This window comes from Bipolaris zeicola (assembly GCF_000523435.1).
Source record: "Bipolaris zeicola 26-R-13 unplaced genomic scaffold scaffold_11, whole genome shotgun sequence".
Lineage (NCBI taxonomy): Eukaryota > Fungi > Ascomycota > Dothideomycetes > Pleosporales > Pleosporaceae > Bipolaris > Bipolaris zeicola.
Window position 1 is genome coordinate 165781 of NW_006912060.1, and position 22667 is coordinate 188447.

Consider the following 22667-nt stretch of genomic DNA (forward strand, 5'->3'; position numbering starts at 1 on the left):
TTTCATGTGGAAGCACCTAAGATGACTTCCAGAACTCACCGCCCAACCACCTGTTGAGCATCTCAAGAGAGGCCTCGGGTTGGTCGTAGGGGACCATGTGGCCACCAGCGTGAAGCTTCAAGAAGGTGAAGTTACCGCTGGACTTGACCTGGCCAACAGTCTTGCCATCACCGTCAATCTTGAAGTCCTTCATCTCGGCCTTGTTGTAGTCCTTAGCACCGGGCCACTCAAGAGCCTCAGTCCAGGCCTTGTTACCAAGCCAGTTGCAGATGTAGTCAGCATCACCGGCATAGATGAGGACAGGGATCTCGGCAAGGATACCAGGAACAACGCGGTGGAATGGCTTCATCCAGTCACCCTGGAGCAAGAAGTTGCGGTTGATGTCGAAGTTGCAAGATTCGTAGCCAGAGACCTCAGCACCGACGGCCTTCATGACCTCCTTCTTGTTGAGGTAGCCCTGAATCCAGTCAAGCTCATCGTAGCAGAGCGAGTTGCTGCCGCATGGCTTGCGAACATCGTAGACGTTCTGGCCAGTGCGCTGGTAGGGACCAATCATGGCGTTGTTGCAGTAGATGGAAGCAGGAACACAGGACCAGACAGACTCAGAGTTGTAGCAGTTCTCAATGAGGCTGGCGCAGCGGGGGTAGGCGTTGTCCATAGCCTGGCACTGAGACTCGTCAAGGACGGCAGGCCAGCCACCCTCACCGCAGGCCATGGGACGGTAGTACTCGTACTGAGTAAGACCATCAGTCAGACCGTTACCGATGAGAACGGACTGAAGGTTGATGTTGCGCTTCTTGTGGGAAAGAATCTCGGAGGCAAAGACAGGGATGTAGTGACCAGCATATGACTCACCAGAGATGTGGAAGCTCTGGTGGGAGTACTCAGGGAACTGCTTGAAGAAGAGGGTGAGCAGGGCGTAGATGTCCTTGCCAGCAGCAACAGTGTTGCTAACTGAGCCGCTCGAGTATGAGTATCCGACGTTGACGGGCTGGTCGAGGAAGATGACGGAAGCATTGCTGTTCCACGAGTATGGGTTGTTCTTGATCTTCTGGTCCTTGGTGATGGATGCGGGACCGAGCTCCATGAACAGACCGGTCAGCGAGGAGCAGCCGGGTCCGCCATTGAGCCAGAGGACAACGGGGTCGTTCTTGGGGTCATTGCGCGACTCAAAGAACCCTGCGATGCATTAGATACACGAAGTGGCGATGGCGGGTGTTCATTGGGGTACTCACAGTAGAACAGGTGCTTGTCCTCCTCCTCATCGTCGAGGTAACCAGAGTACTGCTTGACCTTGTCGACGCCGAGAACGCTGGGGTCGACCTTCTTGGCCCTCAAGCTGTACTGCTCGAGCTTGCCGTCGATCTCGCGCTCCTTCTCGCCGTTCTTGTTCTCAACCCAGACGCTCTGGATGTCAGCGCCCTTGATGATGTGGTCCCACTCGCTGTCGGGCTTGCGAGTGTGTGGCTTGGGCTGGGAGAAGAAGGCGGCCTTCTCGAAGCTCTCAGGGAACATCATGGCGACCTCGTCCCAGACGGCGCGCGCCTCGCCGGTGAGCGACTTGAGGCTTTCCTCGAGGTTGTGCATGCCCTTGGCCCACGAAGATTCCTTGAGCTCGCTGAAGGAGCTGGGGAACTTGAGGACCTGCTGCTGCTGTGGCGCAACAGCAGCGGCCGCTCCAACGAGCAGCGCCGAGGTGGCTACCTTCATGGTGGCGGGTATGCTAAGCTTCCAGAGCCGTAGCTATATGTGATTGCAGAATAAGAAGAGCTTCTACCAGTGATGGAAGAAGCAGCTGATGATGGATTGGGGGAGAGGGGGATGGAATGTGGAGTGAGAGAGGGTGAGGGAAGGTTAAGAAGGAGGAGGTGAGATGGAGGTGTGGGATAGCTCGTGCGGAGGAGCCGCTTGTCCAGGCAACGGACCATGACGCGCACCCCCGAAGCTTATCAGAGAGGCTGGCGCGTCCAAGCTCGAGCATCACATGGGCTTAGCGTTTCACGATAACTGACCGGCCCATGTGTGAGGACGGGACTCCAGACGGCCCTGGCCGACACGTCAGGAACAAGACCGTCACCGTTTGTTCTGCTGCAGGTGTTGGGGGCGCGTTCTCTGCGAAGCGCCTGCGCCCGACAGCTGGAGCAGCTAGAGAGCTCGACTAGGCGTGCAAGTGCAGCAGAGTACCGCGGGACCTGCATGTGCCCCATCTGGCCTAGCGCCCTTTGAATCATTCTGAGTGAACCGGCTGGTGCTATGTCATCCGCTGCGGGCAATGCCCCCACCAAAAATGCCATCCAACTTTTATATCGCGCGCCCGGCACCAGCACCTCGACCACAACTTACCCCCACAGAGCCCCCATAGATCGCCAACATGCCTGTCGGGATCATCAAACCGTCGAACCAGATCAAGCTGACCAACGTGTCGCTGGTGCGCATGAAGAAGGGTGCGAAGACCCCGCCAAGCCCTCTGCCTATTCTGATTCTGCATTCCACTTACACGCCGCAGGCAAGAAGCGCTTCGAAATCGCGTGCTACAAGAACAAAGTCCTCGAGTGGCGCAACAAGGTCGAAAAGGATCTTTCCAACGTCCTGCAAATCGAAAACGTCTTCCTCAACGTCTCCAAGGGTCAAGTCGCCCCCAAGACCGATCTCGAAAAAGCCTTTCCCAAGAAGTCGCTCGAGGAAATCATCATAGATATACTTGACCACGGTGAGCTGCAAGTAGGCGAGAAGGAGCGCAATGCCGAGCTCGAGAGAACCAAGAATGAGGTCATCGATATCGTATCCGGAAAGCTGGTGGATCCCAAGACGAAGCGCGTGTACACGACAGGCATGATTGAGAAGGCGCTGGATCAGCTGAGTTCTGCTGCAGCGTCGCAGCAGAGTGAAAAGGAAAAGGGCGAGGCCAAGGAAGATGGTGACGAAAAGGCAAAGGCAAAGGAGCTACCAAAGTGGACTGGCGTCGTCACCAACAAGTCGGCCAAATCGCAAGCCCTGTTTGCCATGAAGGCGCTCATTGCTCATCAGCCAATACCCGTCGCTCGCATGCAAATGAAGCTGCGCATTACGTGTCCAACTTCTGTCCTCAAACAGAGCATCAAGACTGCGCCAAAGGCCCAAGCGGGTGCCGAAGACAAGGGCACAGTAGGCACCGTCAAGGATGCTATACTCGGCCTCATGGAAAAGGTCGAGAGCCAAGACACCGTGGGCGCAGAGTGGGAGGCAGTGGGCCTCATCGAGCCCGGTGCGTTCAAGGGTCTTAACGAGCTGATCGAGGGCCAAACAAAAGGAAGGGGCAACGTCGAAGTGCTTGAAATGGCGGTTGGCGCTGATGATTGATCGAGTGAGTGGAGACACGTCTTTTCAGCACGCGTCGCGTGTTGCTCTCGCTCTCACGTGCTGGTATTCCACTGCCAGAAGAGGAAATAGCCTGCGTAAGGGACGGTGGGCCCTTTCGTATGGTGCCTCTGGAGTAAAATGCATGGACTTATACGGTCTGCAAGGGCAACATGGCAAACATACTCCACCGCTCCTTTGCTTGCCTCACTCTGCAACATAGTCATGCGAGCACATACCCCGAACCATACACAGCTTCCGTGCACGGGTTCTGCCGCAGTCGGGCCTTTGCGGCACAGCGGTAAGCACCGCACAGTGCGCACGTGACTCTTTCACATGCTGTTCTAGCCCTCGTGTATCGAAAGTTTGCATGATGAGAAAATGATGGCTTGGATGGCTGCAATTCATTCATTGGTTAAATCCACGATAATAGAGCAATCCAATATACATAAATTTGTTCTATCACATGTTTTCTGTCTCGTTACATCCTCGCATAACGCCATGTGCCCCCACGATTGGTACATTCTGTACAACAGACGGGTCTCCGTTTGACCACCCTCTCATCCCGAACTAATGCAGTAATACCCGCAACCAGGATTGATTGCATGGGGCCAAGAAACCACTCGTCGTGGGACAACTGTTCCTCACCCCCTCCATCCCGCATGCTTCTCAGCTCGTCATCCCCCACGTAGACAGACAGTGTGGGGGCTGAGAGTGAATATTCTGTCCATCCCTTTTTCCCAAAATCATCTCCTGTACTCAAGGTGAAGTCTGCAGGTGAGAACCACCAAATTGAAGAATTGCATAGTACTCAATATTCTTGTTACAAAAGAATCCTATAAATGCTATCCCAAAATCCAACTCCGCAATCTGCAATGTTAACGCAACGCCCCCCCCCTGATAACCTTTTTTTTAATCTCTCTCACTTCAATTCTGCATATGTGTCACAATGTGTCGTAACGTCGTAACTACCGTTCCTAGAGCAAACCCATAAAAACAAAAGAGACAAAGGAAAAGTCCATAACCCAACCCATGCAAGTTCATAAATCATAACAAATGAAAGAGAACCACGAAGTGGACAATCAATGACGTAAAAGACAAAAGGAAGAAGGATTAAAAAAAAAGAGGACAAGTATACCCAAGGACAACGAATCTCAGTCCCACCAGCGCCGCCGCATCACCCGCCCGTTGTCACTCAAGATACCGAGTACATCGGCGCTGCTAGTCCGTACGCCCCACACCCGTTCAATCGGGTCCGCAATTGACGTCCAGTCCAACCGGTGCACGTCGTGCATGTCGAGGACTGCGCAGACGAGCCACGGCGAGTACATGGGACAGCTGGTATCTTGGTACAGAAAGGGGGACAGGGGGCTCAGCGCCGTGTCCTTGTCCTTTTCCGAGGAGGAGGTGGTGTTTGTAGTGTTTTGAGTAAATGTCAAAGAATGGGGTCGCTGGTGCTGGTGCTGGTGATGATAATGATGATGATGCTGTTGTTCGTGTTCGTGTTCTTGTTCTTCTTCGTCGTCGTCTTCCGACGCAATTGACTCGTCGTCTTCGTCGTCGAGTTCCATGCTGCTCTCTGAGCTGGTTGAAGACGTGGTGACGGACGAAGAGCTGGCACTCGATGCTTCTGACAGCATCGATTCGTCGCTCATCTTGGTCTTCAGTAGAGGCAGCGTACTCGCAGACCTGAACACTCCCGCTGCAACGCTCTCCTCCATGTCATCGTAGCCCGCCAGTGTCTCCAGTGCCCCGGTCGACTTTGAAAATGATGATTCTTCGACGGGCGTGACGCTGATGCGGAGAAATGGCGAGTCGAATGACTGAGATCGTATCCGTACTTTCGGGGAGGAGGGGGTCTGCGGTGCAACGGCAACAGTCGCCATATTGTAGCGGCTAGGGCGCGAAAATCCGTCTATGTGGCAATCATAGAAAAAACAAAGAATCGAAAGGACCACTGGTATATAAACTATCAAGGTAGGCTACTCATCCCTCACTAAGGCTTATATCAATCATAGTTCCCTCGTACATGCATCCACCCGGCTCGCTGGCCCTGCACCACGAATCTGTGACCACGCCACAACGTTTGTAACCAGACGAGGCTGCAGTGCTTCAGAGGACCGTTTTTCGGACGAGACGCACATGGCGGGGGAGGGGATGGAGTTAGTGGGTGGAATATCATAACACTGCGTAAGCCGAGAGCTGCGACGGGTTGGTGCACCATGCATGGGAGACAGCGCACTCCACACTTGGCGGTTAGTCCTCCAATCGCCATGAATCGATGAACACCAAGGTACAGGGATCGAGAAAGGTATCACGAGCCTAGGACTTACTGCTTCTTTGTTTCAAGTGTACCCGCTACGGTAATGCTGTTCGCAATGCTGTCGATATCTCATTAGTAGCCTGCGACCACATTTCATCATACAGTGGAGTAACATTTCTGGATACGAGCAACACATAGTCGCGACTCCTTCCTTGATTTTTAAAAAAGACCCATTCTGGGAGGACAACGATGCACCACGATGGACTTGATAAGCATAAGTGTTGTGTGACGTGGTGGACATAGTATGGCTACACTGCCGACGATGGCCTTCATTTGTCAACAACTGAGCGGGCCGAGCGCCGCAAAGCAACCATCGTGATGCAGAAAAGCATAGGATCTGTCGGTAGTAAAAAACGTCAAGTCATTCGTTGGAACAAGTCGAAATTTGAATGTGTGATTTTGGTACAGGCTGTATTCGGCCAACCCTAACCGTGGCGCATCATTTCACCCCATATCGTGCATTGCCGCATGAAGTGTAAACGTGAAAGCCAATGAAAGCCGTTTGATAAACACCGTAAGTGCACCACCCATTTCGTAAAGGCATGTCCCAGCCCCAGCTGCCCAGCGCAAGCGAAAACATTTATCCCTTCTTCTTGGAGACACCGACGGTTCGGCCGCGGCGACCGGTGGTCTTGGAGTGCTGACCACGGACACGGAGGCCCCAGTAGTGACGGAGACCACGGTGAGCACGGATCTTCTTCAGGCGCTCAAGGTCTTCACGGAGCTTGGAGGCAACACCGTTGGCGAGGATCTGGCTGTTCTTGCCATCGACGATATCGCGCTGCCTGTTGAGGAACCAGGAAGGAATCTTGTCTATATGTGTGTCAGCGATAGTGCAATGGAGATAACATTGGCCACTGCGTACACTGGAGAGGGTTCTGGATGATGGTGACGATGCGCTCAAGCTCTTCGGAGGTGAGGTCACCGGCACGCTTGTTGAGATCGACATCGGCCTTCTTGCAGACCAAGTTGGAGTAACGGCGACCGACACCAGTGATCTTGGTCAAGGCGTACATGACCTTCTGCTTGCCATCGACGTTCGTGTTCAACAAACGGATGATGTATTGGAAGCTGTCCAAGTCAGCATTGCTCTAACTGTGCGAAAACGAGTCGAAGTCGACGTCGCCCATATGTGTGTGCGCGATTCCATTCTCACAGCCACCAGCTATCGCAATCCGCCTGTCCAGTCCAGCTAGCATGCCTAATTTAGTCCATCTCTTCCAGCCAGATCCTTACTATCCTATCGAACACATCCTGCACACCAGGTTCTATCGTTGCTCTTCTCACTGGCTCTTGCACGACTTTGGACTAGGGAGGCGGGTTGATATAACGGGTAGCTGAGATCGGAGCGGGCATTGCGACAAGACGGAAGCGACGAACGATGCGTGAACTCTCGGGTTGGTGTCTTGACATACTTAGACTTCTCTCCGGAGACGAGCGCTGTGCGATTGTCAGCATGTCTGTACTATGCGTGTCGGGCCCTTCAGCACTGCGACCCTGCCCTCTGCGCGAGCGGAATGATTTTCGCTCGACACACGGGTACAGTCGCAATGATCAAGGGACTTTCAAGTAAGCAGGGCATACTCACACATGATGGCGGCTTGTCGTACGTCGATGTGGTGTTGTCGATGCTCTGTCGAGTGGGTTATCGAAAATCATCAAATTCACCAGCAAGCGAGTGGGAGCCAAGACGACGGCACGTGCGCCAAGCTAGTCCCGTTCCGACACTAGCCCATTCGACACCATCTCTCCAGTTATTGCATGTAAGCCCTTGTGTTGGACTACACTTTTGAGGGCCACTTAAATTTGCTCCCGAATCGTACGGGTTGTATGAATTGAACACTATTTTCTATGACCTTCTGTCCAGGATGTCACCTCACCGCTCTTTCTCGCTCTGTTGCTTGTTCAGTTCAGTAGTGGGCTGTGCAAAACGACCTGATGGTGCTGCCTAGCAATGCGCTCACAGCATTTGATCCATCTCAACTTACAACACAAAACAGTAGATCAAGGCACGAGACTAGCCATGTGAGCAAATTCACGTCATGGCCAATATTGTTGCCTGCATAGCCAGGCTGACATTCTCCAGCCACATCCCGCTGTCGCGCGACAAGCGCCTCTGAGGTGGTGCAGTTTGTACTACCTCCAGTTCGTGGCCCCCAACTCACTCTTCTCTGTCCGCAAGCTATGGCTTGCCATCGCACTTCACTTGCACGGCCGGGCTTGAAAAATCTGTCCTTCTGACCTCAACCATCAATCTTGGGAGTTTTTTCTGGTCATGAACCCAAGAGCATTATCCAGTTGCTCTTGTTCAGAACTTCCTCATTGTGTCATGTGTGGCTTCGGCCCCTGCCAATCTCTGCGAGTTGGAGCTTACCCATGCGACTGCGCCACATCTAGCCCCAACAATTCACCCTCGAGGCGTCCCGGCCTGAATGTAGGCAAGACCATCGATAGTGGTGGTTGCAGGGTATGCCAGACTACTTATTGAATTCTTCAGAACACCCACCGAACCGGTTCCCACAGCTATTTGCCAGTCTCCCCCTACCCTTGGATCACCCATTTTGTTTTTACTGGCCTTGTTTCTAGACGTACATTCAACTCAATCTAAGGCCCTTCGTTGTTGGCAACCCAGGATTTTACCACTTTTTCTTTCTGACTGGATCAACTCATGCATCCATTGAAGGTCTCTTCTGAATACTATCACGGAAGTGGACATACCGCTTAGCCATCATGTCCATTGGTCTTGGCTCTCCAACGATGACCTCTCTGCCTTCTGCAAACACATGTGTCGGCACCACTCATGATACTGGCTCTTCAGACGCGATACTCCCTATGCCTGAACTCGCTAGGCAGGACACGAACTCCTCTACCGGAAGTGCACTCAGGCCACCCAATGGAAATTGGGCATTCGAAATCAGTGGAGTATGCCCAAGTTGCCATCATTACCACAAATCGCTCCGGGTACACGTCAGAATCTCGAATGATTTTACCCATGTTCGCGATGTCTACTGCAAAAGGTGCAACCGCTTGTTGTTGTCTTCTGGAAACGCCAACGCCACACGACTATCCCTTCTGTCTACCATGAGTCTAGAGCCAGATCCCATCGAAAATGAGTTCCGTGCCACTTTGATCCATATGATACGAGCTTCTACTCCAATCGCGACGCTCTCTCCTGTTCTCACAGTCATTCCAGAAGTGACATCGGCCGGTCCATCACGGGAGACTTCTATCCGCTCCAGGTCCGGCAGAAGTTCCCGAATGCCTACAACGACCTTTGACGACAATACCTTGCAGACAACAGTTCATAGTATTGGTCGATACAAGGACAAGAAGAACCCTTTAGCCGAGGGTCGGCAGATGCTTTCCGATATTAAGCAAAAAGTCAGCACGAGATTCTTCAAGTCGCGAAATATCCCCTTCAACCTGGGCAAATGGTTTTCGAGGAAGGACAGCTCAAAGTACGAAAGTCATCATAAGGATCTGGCATGCGCGCCGATCAGCGCTTCTCCTACAATTGAAATAGCACCATCCTCTCGTGAGGAACATGCGGAATCACCAGAGGAGATCGACACCAACTTTGATTTAGCTGCGCTTGATGTATGCACCTCGTCAGTCACTGCTGCGGATGCACTGGCTTCACTGAAAACCTTGGACCCTCAAGCCCTACGGGCTTTGCATCCCCAGAAGCGAATTTCATGGGGCCGTAAGCAACTCACCGATTTCAAAACTCGCTTCTCTGATGTTACGGCTCATATAGCTCCTCCTGGAATGACCGATAGCGACGGTGCCCCATCCCCTCGACGCCATTCTATCCTGGCATATATAGGGGGCGAATTATACCCCTACGAGGATTACGATTTTCATAGGGCAAGTGATCATACACTCAACGGTCGTCCGCTAAGCATGAGTGAAACGCATATTTCGGAAGCTGATACCCTTGTTGACGGTGCGAGCATCTCCTCTGTACCGCGTCATATCCTCGCCGAGACCCTACACCGGGATCATCGCAGGTCATTGCCACCCCGTCCTCTTTCCATTGACAACGTTGTTCATGACTGGTCACAAATTCAGCGAAACAGAGCCGAGGCCCGGAGATCCATTGACTCGACCGCAACCGGAGGTGCTGTTCGAAGCATTGCTGCACGAAGCCATGCTTACAATCGCCTATCCCGCAATTCAATCAACCGTGCATCCTCTTTCTACGGTACGGAGCCAACTACTTCACGAGATCAACTTCAAATCGGTGAAGAAGCCGAGCATGCTGGTGCTGGCACTAGCGCATCACAGCGCCCACGATCACTTTCCCCATCATCACCGAAACTCGAAACTGGCATAACGTCACAACATGAATAAACTCGACTGATTTTGTCTCAAATCTTTTGATGTTTTATTTCGGAACTTCTGGGATGAGCCTTAAGTTATCCTGGTAATCTGTTGGATTTTGCGATTCCTGATTGCTCATTAGCTAGACCTGTTATAGACCAAACTGAGTTTCTTTCCTACTCCCTACGCTGCTGGAACAGTCTTTATATGAAGTTTTGGAACACGGTCGTTTATTGGGTAAAATGAAATATAGACTTCAATCAGAAACTTTGTGGTTCATTTCTCTCAGCTGATAACGATATAGTTTCGTTTCTCTTCCGCATAGCTTGCGGTATGAGTGAATGGCATGTGCTAGTAAAGTATTGAACACGATCTTGCATGCTTGCATCACGAATTAAAATTTCAGCTTTAAACAATAGCGCACAAACATTTGCACTCATTATAATAGCATAGCCAATCTCAAGATCTACTTATCCGCAGATCGAAAAAACAAACACGCATAAACTTTCCTCCCGGACTGCATACTCAACAAACTTAACGATTTCTAAAAGCAACGTCTTATGTACAACTACAAATTGGCGAGTAGTTGGAATACACCAAAACGCAGAGGTTGGCGTCTCGAGTACACTGTCGCAAGATGAGTATTACATTCAGTCGAAGCCCTGTATTGAGTTGTACAGGAACGGCGTACTTTTCTTAGAGAGCATGTGCAAATACGACCATCATGTACGTAGCAATGCTGATATCAGGTTCCGCAAATCTGTCTATCTATTGTCAGTTCTCGTTTTGAGTTGCTGTGTAGAATGAGGAAGAGACTCACGCCAAGTCCCGCCACGACTGGTGCTGGTAGGGAACCCAACACGATGATTGCAATGATTGCAATGAGGGACTTCATATCCGTGGTCTTCTGTGAGCAAAGTAGGGTTGAATAGTCCACAACGAGGTAGGGTCAAACATATCGCGAGTGTCGACGATTCTGCGCAAAAACTATAACTGTTTTTTTTTCGCAGTCGCATCAACCATCTTTTGTATACTGTTCTTTGGCTTTTGCCAAGATATATCTTGATCAGATCAAATAACGGCTTAAAATGGCATCAGCTTGTCCTGACGCTGACAAAGTTGAAGAGACAGGGGTATTACGAGAGCCAAGGCCAAGACTTGGATTACATGATCTGGTATCTTACATCGATATGATTTTCTCTACCACTACCAAGAGCTGAATGCTTATTAAACATGTAGCCAAGAGCAAACCTTACTTTGACTTGGTACTTGTGACCTGTAAAGGCGGTGTCATACTGTGAGGCTGAAGGACTTCGAAGGGTCTTTTTGCGACAACATCGGCTAGCGAGGTGGGCATTGTATATTGGTGGCTTCTTGAACTGCCGGATTATAGCTTTCATGATGACTTGAGTGTTTTATGGACATGGAGAGTCTGACTGTTAGATTGACAGGCACGCATGTTTGTCATGACGACCCATGAAAGTGTAAACATAGAACAGAACTTTGTCAACAAGACCTTAATGTAGAATGTATCGAGAAGTGAGATTGACAGATTCCAAGGGCTTCAGAATCCGATGCATGCAGATAGCTCGATTGCTCTTGTCCAATGTCTATATAAGGTCAACAGTGCCACTTCATTCCACAGCATCAACCATCAAACACCATCTACTTGTCAACAACTCCTTAACTCAACCCTCTTCATTAACAATGGCTCAAGTCCTCGGTGTAGTAGCCAACGTCCTCGGCGTTTTCGGCTTCTTTGCTTCCTCTTTTCAAAACCCCAACCCAAATGTCTGCAACGTCCGCGTTGCAGCAGCCCTGAACGGTCCCGATCTCAGCGGTGCCGACGGAAGCATCCAAGCAGTTCGTATTTACAACGAGAACCAGCAACTTATCGGTTCTCGAAGCGGCGGCTACATTGGCAGTGGCGGCTTCGCTGACTTTGGCGTTCAACAATCTAACAACCAGCAAGCCATGTTTGTCCAGATCCAAGCCACTAACGACGCAATCTGCATCCCATATGCCACAACTACCTTCGTAGATGGTGCAAAGTACGGTTGGATCGGCGACTGGGGCGCCTTCTGCGGTTTGAACTGGTACTACGGTAACGTCGCAGTAAGTCTTTTCTCCCACCACATCTCCAACTCTACCTTTCTTTCCGCATGCTAACAAGCAACTTAGGTCGATGGCAGCTAGTAAGCACCCACCACTCAAATACAATAACGAAATCATCAAACTAACATTTGAACAACACAGCAAACCCAAATGCACCTGGATCGACAACGACCACACCAACAACTTCAAAGCCGGCATGCTAATGATCCACTGGATCGACTTCACCAACAAGAAAACCCAAGGCTCCCGCCCAGCCGACTACTGCCGCTACCCAGCCTTCCGCGCCTACACTCCCGAAGGCGGATCCATCTTCAAACGCGATGAGCCTACAATCGTGGACCACAGACTCGTCATTAGCTCCGAGCCCGGCCACAATGCGACTGAGCTCTGTGCCAGCAACACTTCGCGCGGCCCAGACTTTGTCTCTCTGTTCGAAGGCATCTATTGCAACATGGAGACTCGTGAGACGGTGCCCGTTTGCGACACGGGTGCTACGGGGCTTTGCTTTAACGCCGAGGCCAAGCAGCTGCAGAAGCCGGATGGAAGGGTTGAGCAGAAGAACTTTACTGAAGTCATCGCATGGAACTGAATGTGATGGTTGGATTTGACAATGCCAAATTTGGCGGCTTCGGCACGGCTTGGTGTGCGCTTGTATCTATACCATCACACAATTGAGTTTGTTTAGAGTTTTCCTTTGTACTTAGACGACGCACTTAGATCACATTCATTTGAGAAATTGGGGCTTTTGTAGCTAGGACGTTAATATCATTGATTTTCTAGACTAGGCATGAATGTTTGATTCGTATCCAATAGTAAAGTTCTCGCGGATGCTCTTGAAGCCACGCACGAACACCGTCTCGAACCGAGCCCTACGCCTCCGAATTCAACACCTTCCCCTTTGAGTCGTCTCTTGAAAGAAAAAAAAATGTGCAATGACAACAAAAAACATACAACAGCGGGGATTCGCTAGTGGTCACCCACCTAACTACTAGTCCGCCGGTCGAAGACTTAACGTGTGGAGAACGAACGGGATCCGGTGCAGTATTTCGCCGATGGTCGTATGTGGAATAATTTTCAAGAGTTAAGATTCATGTAGCAAGTGTAAATGAGAGAAGAGGTCCGATATCTGATGTGGTGGAACTCCCAGTAGAGCGGGTTTGGTGGCCAGCCGCGTTATCCGAAAAGTATGACCTCACATTTCATAATAAGTTTTCTGATAGTCCCGACACTTCCTTAGGTCCTTGAGCAATGTATTTAAAATCGGAGAAGATACTAGGGAGTATTACATGCATTTCAAGGTTGTTTAAAAGATGAATAAGGATAATAGCAAAGCAAAAGAAACGAACATATGAACAGAAAATTTAATACATCTCCACGCTTCCTCTTCCCATGATGCTCTAGAACACCTACCAATCATCAATCATATCATTAAACTCCTCACTCTCAACGTCCATAACCTTTCTCGCGGCCTCACTGCCACTAACAGGCAGCATCTCAAGCCCTCCCTTGTCACCTTCGTCATCATCGTCACTCTTAGCCTTGCCCTTGAAATCCTTCGGGACCTCTTCTGGATCCAGCAATCCAACTTGGAAGAGCACACTAGCCTGATCCCAATACAGTCTCTCGCTCCATATCTTGCCAGCACGGAAGCCAACAATGCTTATGACAACGATTTCGACTTTTTCGTTTGTAGGAGGGACGCCTGGTAGGATCCAGGGCATCTGGCAGGTGTGTTTGAAGTTAAAGTAAATTTCATCAACAATACGGTCCACACCTATAGTGCGCGAGATGAGGCGCATATGGAGGGATGGCGGACAGCTTCTCAGGAAGTAGTCACGATAAAAGCGTTTAAGGTCGGACATACCGATGCCGCCCGTCATCGTTGGTGTAAAGTTTATAGAGGGCCTTGGGCTTCGGGTATAGGTTTCTAAAAGCTTGTCGACTGCCTTGCCATGAAATTTTTCTGTTTGTTTGTTAGACTGTTGTTACGGGAAATTTGCTGAAGGAAGGACCCACGCTCTTCGTTCTGTTCCAGTACTCGTTCCAAGTCAACTTCAGCGCTGAAGCCTTTTCTTACTGTGCTCAAACTCCGGCTCCATGCAAGCGCATCGGCGACGGCGTCGTATTCGGGCAAATCATGTTCGGCAAATCCAGCATCTACGCCTTCGTACGTGAAGCAAGGATACAAAATCTTGTCCTGCAAGCCTCCAACGCCAATGCCAGGTGTGACGCGCTTCTGCACCGTTTTCCGCTTGCCCTGAATGCCGAGGACTTCTGGACGGCGCACCACGCCCACTGTGCACTCATTTCCGGATGCACCCTCTGCTAGGTGTACGAGGACGCGAAAAGAGGAGGTGAAGCGATGTCGTGTGTCGGGAATTGAAGTCGGGTAGTAAGCGATGAGGGAACAGAGTTTCGAGGTCGCGGCTCTGGGCTCCGAAAAGATGTCTAAGCACACAGCAGCTGCATCTCCAAAAGCTGAGAATTTACTGTCAGCGAATGTTTTCTCAGGCTGCGACTAGCAGGCAGTGGTCGTTTCCAATGCGCAAGACTAATAAAGGGTCGTATACCTACGATAGCGTAACGCTCTCCAATACTCATGTTCTCGCCCAACTTATGGAGCGTCTGCACATATTGCTTCCCGCCATTGCCCATGGGAATGTATTCGACAACAAAGCCCTCGTCACGCCATGCCTTCATGGTCTGGACATCAAACTCAGCATCTTCAGCGGTAATGTAGAGCAGCGGCGTGCTGCTCCTAAAGGACAGCCAGCCATTGCGGTCGGCAAGGAATTGCTGCGCCATATCGTCGTGGTTGGTGTTGCTTGAAAAAGCGTTCGCATCAGGCGCTCCGGTCAGTCCAGGATTGTTGCAGCTCCACTAATATTCGTGAGGCTTGCCCAGTTCTGCGTTGGTCACGTCCGGTTTCCGCTGCAGGATGGCCAAGGACGCTTTCCGAGGCAGAAACAAAAGTTGGAGATGTATTCAGCGTACGACAGCACGCGAAGCACGACTTATCTTATGGCGCATTTTCGGCTCGGATGCACACCAAACCCTGTTGTACTGTGTTGGAGACGGGGTTTAGTGGAGGCGTGCGCGCGTCCTCCGACTTGCCTATGACGTAACTGGAGACATGCGTCCGCCTCGGGTTTAGCAGTGCCGCTAAGGGCCGTCGTCAACACCACAGAAATAGCCAATCTTTGTTAAGGGCTAAGCCTTGCCGCATTTTTCTTCCGTGCATAGCCAGGGCTTACAGGTGCCGGGATATTTATTTGGGCCCGTGATACCGTGGAGCAGAAAACTGTTCCTGGTCATTAATATATATTATACCCTCTCAAGGCCAAAGTATATCTCTGAGAAGTACACTGTGCAAGCTTATGCAAGCACATTCAAGAGTTTGAAACGATAAAAATATAAAAATATATCTATAAAAGAGGCCCAACTAAGTATCAATTCGGAATCCTGCCAAGTGTCAAAAGCCTGAACATGCGACAGTGCTCCCCTCCTAATGGCACCCAATTCCCGCAACACAGGTATTGCACGAGTCAGCCACCGAACAAAATCCCACGATCGACATACATATAACGCAGGCTAGTAGGGATCGTGATAGTATCAGGTGGCCTCGGTGGCTTCATTATGCCGACTCTCTTTATTGAAGAACTCAAGGTTCACCCGCATGGCCCGCAATATCTGCCTTCGTGATTAGCGCCATTTCTCAATCGAGCATGAGTTACGAACGCCTTTGCAAGCTTTCCTTTGCCTTGCATCTGCTATCTCTTTGACCTCTTTGATTTTCATCTCCAGCCACTCTTCCGGTGTACCATCGAAGTAATAATTCAGCTGCTCTGAGAAGATCCATTCACTGTCATCTTTGATTGGATTGAAGAAATCGTAGCCTAGTACCCTGACGTCCATGTTGGCGTTTCTGAAAGTAGCAGAAAATGGTCTGATAGTTTCGAGAACCTGGAACAGGCTCTTTTTGTATTGTATGCGCCAGGGTAAATAGATTTTAACCTTTAAATGTCGATTGCTCTTGAGCATGAGAAGGCTATCGAGACTGTCTTCCAGAGCCGTTTTCGCGAATCCTGACATCCCCAACCCGTAGAGTGAGTTTTCGTAAACACTTATGGTAAGCCTGCTGATAATCTCTTTGATGGGAAAGCACATGGGCCCGAAGCGGTTACGATTGATGTGAGCTCGAACACACCGGTAATCGATTTCAGCGACTGTTATGGCCCTAAAGTACCTCGTTGCAGCCTCAGATGCAAACTCGATGCCCACGAATTTGGAATTAGCGAATGGTGGTACAGAAAGATGTGGCAAATCAAGGATGGGTTGTTCAGATATCTTGAGTGCATCAGGGGTTATTGAAAGAGCCTCATCGAGACGTTCGGCATGCTCGTCACCCCAAAGAAGATCGTAGCTATGAGCACAAAACGGTCAGCAGAGTTTCCTTGATAATTCCACTTTGCTAATTCTCATAAAAGACCTTGTAATGGTCAATCTGCGGTTACGAGAGTTAATAACGCACATCTGATCGCGAAGCTCGCGCGGTAGTCTTGAAAGGATAAGCGATGTCAAAGGGAGACATAATTCCAGTTCGGAACACGCCGTGGCAACAGAGTTTAGTTTTCTATAGATGATCAGCTATCAACCCATACATGATTCGTGTATAAATATACTCGTCAGCAATGATCAGCTGTGCTTTGAGCCACTGAAGCGTGGGATCATTATCCATCCTTTGCTGATCTTCTTCAGCTTGAGCTTCCAGTTCTCCAAATTCATCGTAAAACGGTGTTAGGAGAGCCGTGGTCAATCTCTCTTCATCGATTTCTTCCCATGAATCACCAAAGATTCTTTTCTTGCGTACTTCAATGCTGATAATATTAGCGGCGTGTATTGATGTAAAGTCACGATTTTCACAAACTCTTGTTGTATCCTAAGGTAGCGGGTCATGATGCTAGTTCGAATATTAGTAAATTGTGATCCATGCCTCCAAAGCTCCTTACGCTCTCCCTTCATCATACAAGCCAAGTAACCGCACAGACTGATCATGATCGAGGCCCCAGAGCCTATGATCAAGTCCGGAATTAAGTTCACTATGGAGAAGTCAATCAGCTGTGATCGCAACACAAAAGAGACAATTAATAAGAAGAACACCGTACTGACGCGACCGCACAACCATGATTATTGTCTGATGATCTGAATAGTGAATTGGGAAGAAGGAACAGAAGCAGAACTGGAGATGGCGTCTGTTGACTACTTGTTAGTAGCTGCGGGGCGTTTAGGCGCCAGCAGGTCGTGATTGGTGGATGCAAAGGACGGAGCACACGCGTTTTCACGTGAGCATATGCCTCATGGACTAGTGAGGCAACTGCGACTGCGACAGTTCAATCTACGAAAAAGTGCGTTCGATTTGCAACGATCTCCATCATCATAACATCAGTCCCATCATTCGTGAGACCTATGCCATTGCTTGAGCGCCAGATATCTCTCTCGAAGGATGACAGTATAACACTGTCCCAGAAGTCAAGCAGCACACATAATCGCTTCACGTTTGACAATCAAGAATCCACCCTTTACGACTTTGTCGGAGCCCCAAGGCTCCATATGTTTGTAAATTTTGGTTGTACAGACTTGCAAAATTACGTACAGAAACCCTATACCTGGGCTTACTGCCGCTACGAAAAACAACGCCTTCGCATCTAACCGGTCACCTGCCATTATGCGAAGTATTGAAAGCAGATATGACTGCCCTCCTTCCGTCGAGCCGAAAAAGAAACCCAAACACCGTCGCGTGCGTGCGTGCGAGCTATGGGTGCCTATCCCGCTCTTGTCGCAAACGCCATCCGATGCTTTTTAAACGCCAGGTTAAAACGCCAAGTAGAGTGTGGATCGAGGAAAAATTATTGTAAAGTGGACGTGACCAAACCTATTTGTAGTGTTGTGTTTTGATGCGCAAGAATGCGCTCTTTTCCTACTTTTTTTTCTGGTTTTCTTGTTAGAGGCCTTCGGTAGCACTGATACGCACCTGGAGCGGCGTCGGATGGCTGGTGCGGAGGTAAGTGTGTGTGCTCGGCGTGTAAATGAACCCTGTCTCGGAGGGTGAGTTGCCAACAAGGTGGATCTTTGGTTGTGCATCAAAATGCAGCCGGAACTGAACAATAAGGAAACGTCAGAAACCCCAAGGTTGTAAGCAAAATGAAAGGGTGGAAATAGTGCGAACATGCGCAAGCTTAGCTGAAACAAAGCCTATGCTGCCGTTGGAGTAGGGACTCCATTGGCAGCAAGCTTGGACTGTTGGCGCTTTGCTGCAGAATGTTCGCTGTCCTACATTAGCACAATCGTCAGCATTTTGGTGTAACACTACCCCCGAGACACGAGTGAGCGCTGAGAGGATTTGGTGAGGCGTTCTTCACGCACGTCAAGGCCAGTATCGGCGAAGTGGCGCTTAGCACTTTTCGCGTCCTTCTTCTTTTTATCTTTGCTAGACTTCTTCGGCCGCGTTTCTCCCGGCAGGAATACGTCGTCAGGAAGTGCAGTGCTACTTGGTCAGTAAAGTGGTGAAGCAAGGATGTTTGAAAAACTTACTTGCGAGTGTGAACCACCTTGACGGACATAAGTTTTTCGTCGTAAAGATCCGAATCTGTGATATAGCTCCTAAACTGGCTGACAGGATAAGAGATATCGAGCGACTTGGTAGCATCTACGGGAATGGTCAGCATGGTGAACCATAAATATGCAGATTGGTTAGACGTACCCGGAGGTAAAGTGAGACCAATGTAGAAGGTTGTGGTGTAGATGATGTGGGTATCGTCGTCGGCTGGCGTAGTGCCGTCTGCAGGCACTTCAGAAGCTGGAATCATGTACTCGAGGGAACCCTGAGTAACTTCGTGGAACTGATCATCTTTACAACGATGATACCGCTCGAAGTAGTTGATATATGGACGTGCAGTATCGATACCAGTCTGTCCATCATCAATGCCCTTGACAATGTGACGGATTTTGGACTGCACCAGTCCAGAGAATGTCGAGTTTGCCTCCTTGGTCCGACTTGCAGCAACCACGCTCAAGTAGTATTTGTGGTCTTTGGTAAAAAATGAGTGTCGTTCGAACAATGCATTCCAATCTTTTGTTCCTGCAAAGATGTGCTGTAGGATCTTGTCCGCTCTTCCAAATTCGTCCTTCATAATACGCAGGGTAGATGGCATGACAGTATGTGTGGCACACATGGAGGGGAACGCAGGCGTGATTATGGGCATGAGGTGTGCTCTGTCACCACCATATACCTGTGGGTTCCATACCCGCAGACCCAAATCGCCTTCTTCGATATGTTTCAGCATGACCGGTCTCGGCCAAGTCCACTTGTACATCAGACTGAAGAACTTGGAAACAATGGTAGCACCATTTGCCATGGGGTAGAGTTGGCAAATGCGAGCAACCATAATAGCCCACGCGACACCACCAGGGTATCCGAAGACAGCTCCGTAGATGCCTCGACGGTTGGACCACAGCTTGATGGCCCTCAGAGCATGCCTGAAGCTGACTTTCTGCGGTACCGCATCCAGGAGCTCATTGGTAACTCGTGTGCCGTTGACGCTTCGGGTTGCCGACTCCGATAGGCCCTCCAGATCCTTCTTCTCGATGGTATCCATGTTCCTGGGTATCGAAGACCGCTTTGGCAACGATGCAAATAGCAAATCTATGCTCACTTCACGGTATTCCATCTTGATAATTGGTACGAAGGCGTCTTCGACGGGTACGAACTCGTTGATATCGTCGACGTTGGACATTTCTCGAAATGTTGGAGGGAAGAATTCGAAAAACTCGTGGATGGCCACGAATTTAGGCGCGACAACGAGCGTGTCAATATCGGACGACGGTCCATGAACACCGAGAGCATAACTGCCGAATGTGAAGATCTTGCCGCCTGCAGCATCGATGACGGACTGCTGCACACCCTTTTGCTTTCCCACGCGACGGATAAATTCTTCGACGACTTTCTGGATGTGTTCGATGACTTCCTCCCTGTATCATATTAGACAAGCGCTCCCGCTTCCCTAGGAGACAGCGTGACGTACCTCCTTCGGTTGCCTTCTGGGGTTTCAAAGACGTTTTCCGCCTTGAGCGTCTCGATGAGCTTGTCATTCAGCTTGATATCATGCTCGGTAGGCGCGGCCTCTGAGATGGCGCTAGTGACACCAAATTGGCGGGATGGTTTCTTCTGGCCGTCCATGGTCGACGTGATGGGATGTGTGTGGGGAGTCGCGCAACTTCGGAGGTGCTTTGGTACGCTGATGTTTGGCGGATCCCACTAGGCAATGAAGCGCGTGTCGGAGCGGATTGTCGTGAGAGGCGGCTGGACTGAAGGAGGTCTGGTGATGTTATGAGCGCTCCCACATGGCGACGCGACTTTGTTTGATCCTGGGTCTGGCAAAGGAAATGAATGCGACAACAGAAGCCTAGGATGCACCCGTCTTTGGGACGAGTCGTTGCCAAGCCCGCTAGGGCGCCACTGCAGTTGGTTCCAGGAACGGTCCAGTGCGTCGGCTCCTCCAACATCACCATGGCGAAACAGCTGCCGGTAAAACTATCTCACAAAAGCGCCTTGGTACTGCTGCCTCCGTCACGCATCACTGCGCCAATAGAAGCAATACGAAGCGTCTACGATAAGCAGTTTCTACGATGGCCCCCGCACATCAACTTGCTGTACCCTTTCCTAGCATCACCGTCTGAGTCTGGCAAACTCAAGCACGACATTCGCATCCGAATTGAACAAGTAGCCCGCGCCATACCCCCTTTCCATATGTCACTCGAGTCGGATCAACCTGGAGTCTTTCACCATAACCTCAAGAACAAGACCGTCTGGCTTGGCCCCACCACTTACAGTAATATCCGAAAGCTTCAGGCGGCTTTATACTCCGAATTCTCTGTAAATGGAGTTGACCGAGACCGCCGACCTTTCATGCCCCATCTTTCTGTAGGAAAAGCACAAAGCCAGGGTGGTGTAGACGAGATTAGCGTAGAGATCACCAAGAGCATCTCCGAGTTCCTCTCACACAACGCAGAAAAAGATGACAAGCCCACTACCCTGGAGTGGTATGTCGATAGGGTTCATGTCCTTGGACGCAAAGATGAAAAAGATCGCTTCAAGATTGTTGGCACTATATCATTAGGGGAACCTAGCACAAGGGTAGAGCAGGCGACAACTTCAGTCGGCTGATTCAATCACGATCCGACTACAGCGACTTGGGCGAAGCAGCATATACGCCTCATCTCAGTTCTCAGCAAAGAAAGCCTTCAATTGCTCATCCAGCCATTTGACGTCCTCTGTTGACTGCCCAGGTCCACCAGCCCTGTTTTGTCCGTTAATGATGACAACGTGGTTACCTTTTAATGAATACACTCACCAATGGCCCCAAATGGATGGAAAAACCTTCAGTGTTCCTACGCCAGGCTTCATGTTCTGAACTTCAATCTCAGAATCCTCCGGTGGGAAGTAGAGATCTGTTTTCGCTGGGAGAACCAACGTTTTTGCCTTGATAGCCTGCATGGCCTTCTTGAAGTCACCGTTATACGGATCTTGTTGTGAGCAATCTCCAGCTTGCCATGTGTGCGCCATTGTGAGCATATTTTCTGGATCTTTCGACAGCGCCCATGACTCCCAAAAGTTGACAAGGAAGTCATCCAAGTCCTTGTATCCAAGTGTCGGGGCACTCTGATACAACTTCTCGCGATAGAAGCTTTGGGAGAAACCCCAACCAGCGTAAACGCGCCCAAGGGCCTTGAGGCCGGCTTCTCGTGTCTCAGACGAAAAAGTCACTTTCTTTCCTTGGGCTGTGTATAGATCTGGTTTCGTAACGCCTGCTGAGCTCGTACCTAGTGCAGCGTAAAGACTGCTTTTGACACCCTCCAGGAAGACCTGGTTGTGCAGGCTGGTCTTTGCGCTTCCACAAAACGGCACGGCGAGGTCCATGAAGTCGGGAAACTGTGTGGCCCATTGATACGTCTGCCCAGCACCCATGGACCATCCGAGTACTGCACGAGCATGCTTGATGCCCAAGTGCTTCGTCACAAGCTCATGTTGCGCGCGCACGTTGTCATAGAATAGTACTTCTGGGAAGGGACGTAGAGCTGGCATGTTTGATGGTGAGGAGGATTGGCCATTGCCAAACAGAGCAGGCATGATAATGTAGTATTTGGAAGGATCGAGGGTTTTACCTGCGCCAGTGAGCCAGACATTGTCGGATATCGCTGTGTGGATCGATTAGCAGTTGCGGCATCACGGTCTGGTGCGCAGTGCTTACTTCCAGAATACCATGTTGGATAGATTACGGCTGGCAACGAAGGGTCACCTAGTGTCTTGTATGCGATGAAAGCATCTGGTATTTCACTTCCAGATTTGAGCTTGAAGTTGCCTAGATTGTAGGTTTGGTAGTCTTTATCCGAGGACATGTTGAATTCGATTTCAAACTTCACAAATCGCGGAGAGAAATAATGGAGAGAGCATTTGGAGTATCAGATGTTCAATGGGCTGCAGGAAATGAAATTGGTCATCTATCATAGCACT

General features: G+C 50.2%; 11 protein-coding genes across 11 annotated transcripts; 4 read left to right on the forward strand and 7 right to left on the reverse strand.

Moving 5' to 3' along the window:
• Window positions 1-16: 16 nt before the first annotated feature.
• On the reverse strand, window positions 17-1710 carry COCCADRAFT_33067 (uncharacterized protein; the record flags this gene model as incomplete). Its single annotated transcript, XM_007709758.1, has 2 exons — window positions 17-1179; window positions 1236-1710. 2 exons carry the CDS (start codon window positions 1708-1710, stop codon window positions 17-19), a joined length of 1638 nt encoding a protein of 545 aa, XP_007707948.1.
• Window positions 1711-2371: 661 nt separating this feature from the next.
• COCCADRAFT_33068 (uncharacterized protein) lies at window positions 2372-3339 on the forward strand (the record flags this gene model as incomplete). Its single annotated transcript, XM_007709759.1, has 2 exons — window positions 2372-2444; window positions 2507-3339. The coding sequence occupies 2 exons, from the start codon at window positions 2372-2374 to the stop codon at window positions 3337-3339; spliced, it is 906 nt and encodes a 301-aa protein (XP_007707949.1).
• Window positions 3340-4490: 1151 nt separating this feature from the next.
• Window positions 4491-5222, reverse strand: COCCADRAFT_1412 (uncharacterized protein; the record flags this gene model as incomplete). Its single annotated transcript, XM_007709718.1, has 1 exon — window positions 4491-5222. One exon carries the CDS (start codon window positions 5220-5222, stop codon window positions 4491-4493), a length of 732 nt encoding a protein of 243 aa, XP_007707908.1.
• Window positions 5223-6239: 1017 nt separating this feature from the next.
• COCCADRAFT_22727 (uncharacterized protein) lies at window positions 6240-7251 on the reverse strand (the record flags this gene model as incomplete). Its single annotated transcript, XM_007709742.1, has 4 exons — window positions 6240-6472; window positions 6525-6730; window positions 7075-7099; window positions 7248-7251. The coding sequence occupies 4 exons, from the start codon at window positions 7249-7251 to the stop codon at window positions 6240-6242; spliced, it is 468 nt and encodes a 155-aa protein (XP_007707932.1).
• A 1138-nt stretch (window positions 7252-8389) lies between these two features.
• On the forward strand, window positions 8390-10012 carry COCCADRAFT_33071 (uncharacterized protein; the record flags this gene model as incomplete). Its single annotated transcript, XM_007709760.1, has 1 exon — window positions 8390-10012. The coding sequence occupies one exon, from the start codon at window positions 8390-8392 to the stop codon at window positions 10010-10012; it is 1623 nt and encodes a 540-aa protein (XP_007707950.1).
• A 1677-nt stretch (window positions 10013-11689) lies between these two features.
• COCCADRAFT_22729 (uncharacterized protein) lies at window positions 11690-12686 on the forward strand (the record flags this gene model as incomplete). Its single annotated transcript, XM_007709743.1, has 3 exons — window positions 11690-12097; window positions 12164-12177; window positions 12239-12686. 3 exons carry the CDS (start codon window positions 11690-11692, stop codon window positions 12684-12686), a joined length of 870 nt encoding a protein of 289 aa, XP_007707933.1.
• An 817-nt stretch (window positions 12687-13503) lies between these two features.
• COCCADRAFT_1416 (uncharacterized protein) lies at window positions 13504-14902 on the reverse strand (the record flags this gene model as incomplete). Its single annotated transcript, XM_007709719.1, has 3 exons — window positions 13504-14060; window positions 14114-14575; window positions 14668-14902. 3 exons carry the CDS (start codon window positions 14900-14902, stop codon window positions 13504-13506), a joined length of 1254 nt encoding a protein of 417 aa, XP_007707909.1.
• An 807-nt stretch (window positions 14903-15709) lies between these two features.
• Window positions 15710-17282, reverse strand: COCCADRAFT_33074 (uncharacterized protein; the record flags this gene model as incomplete). The annotated part of the gene is made up of 7 exons (XM_007709761.1): window positions 15710-15787; window positions 15836-16520; window positions 16629-16730; window positions 16780-16974; window positions 17025-17057; window positions 17107-17196; window positions 17263-17282. The coding sequence occupies 7 exons, from the start codon at window positions 17280-17282 to the stop codon at window positions 15710-15712; spliced, it is 1203 nt and encodes a 400-aa protein (XP_007707951.1).
• A 1067-nt stretch (window positions 17283-18349) lies between these two features.
• Window positions 18350-20333, reverse strand: COCCADRAFT_22732 (uncharacterized protein; the record flags this gene model as incomplete). Its single annotated transcript, XM_007709744.1, has 5 exons — window positions 18350-18427; window positions 18521-18641; window positions 18689-18803; window positions 18858-20125; window positions 20179-20333. The coding sequence occupies 5 exons, from the start codon at window positions 20331-20333 to the stop codon at window positions 18350-18352; spliced, it is 1737 nt and encodes a 578-aa protein (XP_007707934.1).
• A 330-nt stretch (window positions 20334-20663) lies between these two features.
• On the forward strand, window positions 20664-21320 carry COCCADRAFT_84712 (uncharacterized protein; the record flags this gene model as incomplete). Its single annotated transcript, XM_007709797.1, has 1 exon — window positions 20664-21320. The coding sequence occupies one exon, from the start codon at window positions 20664-20666 to the stop codon at window positions 21318-21320; it is 657 nt and encodes a 218-aa protein (XP_007707987.1).
• Window positions 21321-21374: 54 nt separating this feature from the next.
• COCCADRAFT_84837 (uncharacterized protein) lies at window positions 21375-22552 on the reverse strand (the record flags this gene model as incomplete). The annotated part of the gene is made up of 3 exons (XM_007709798.1): window positions 21375-21453; window positions 21508-22351; window positions 22405-22552. The coding sequence occupies 3 exons, from the start codon at window positions 22550-22552 to the stop codon at window positions 21375-21377; spliced, it is 1071 nt and encodes a 356-aa protein (XP_007707988.1).
• Window positions 22553-22667: the final 115 nt, after the last annotated feature.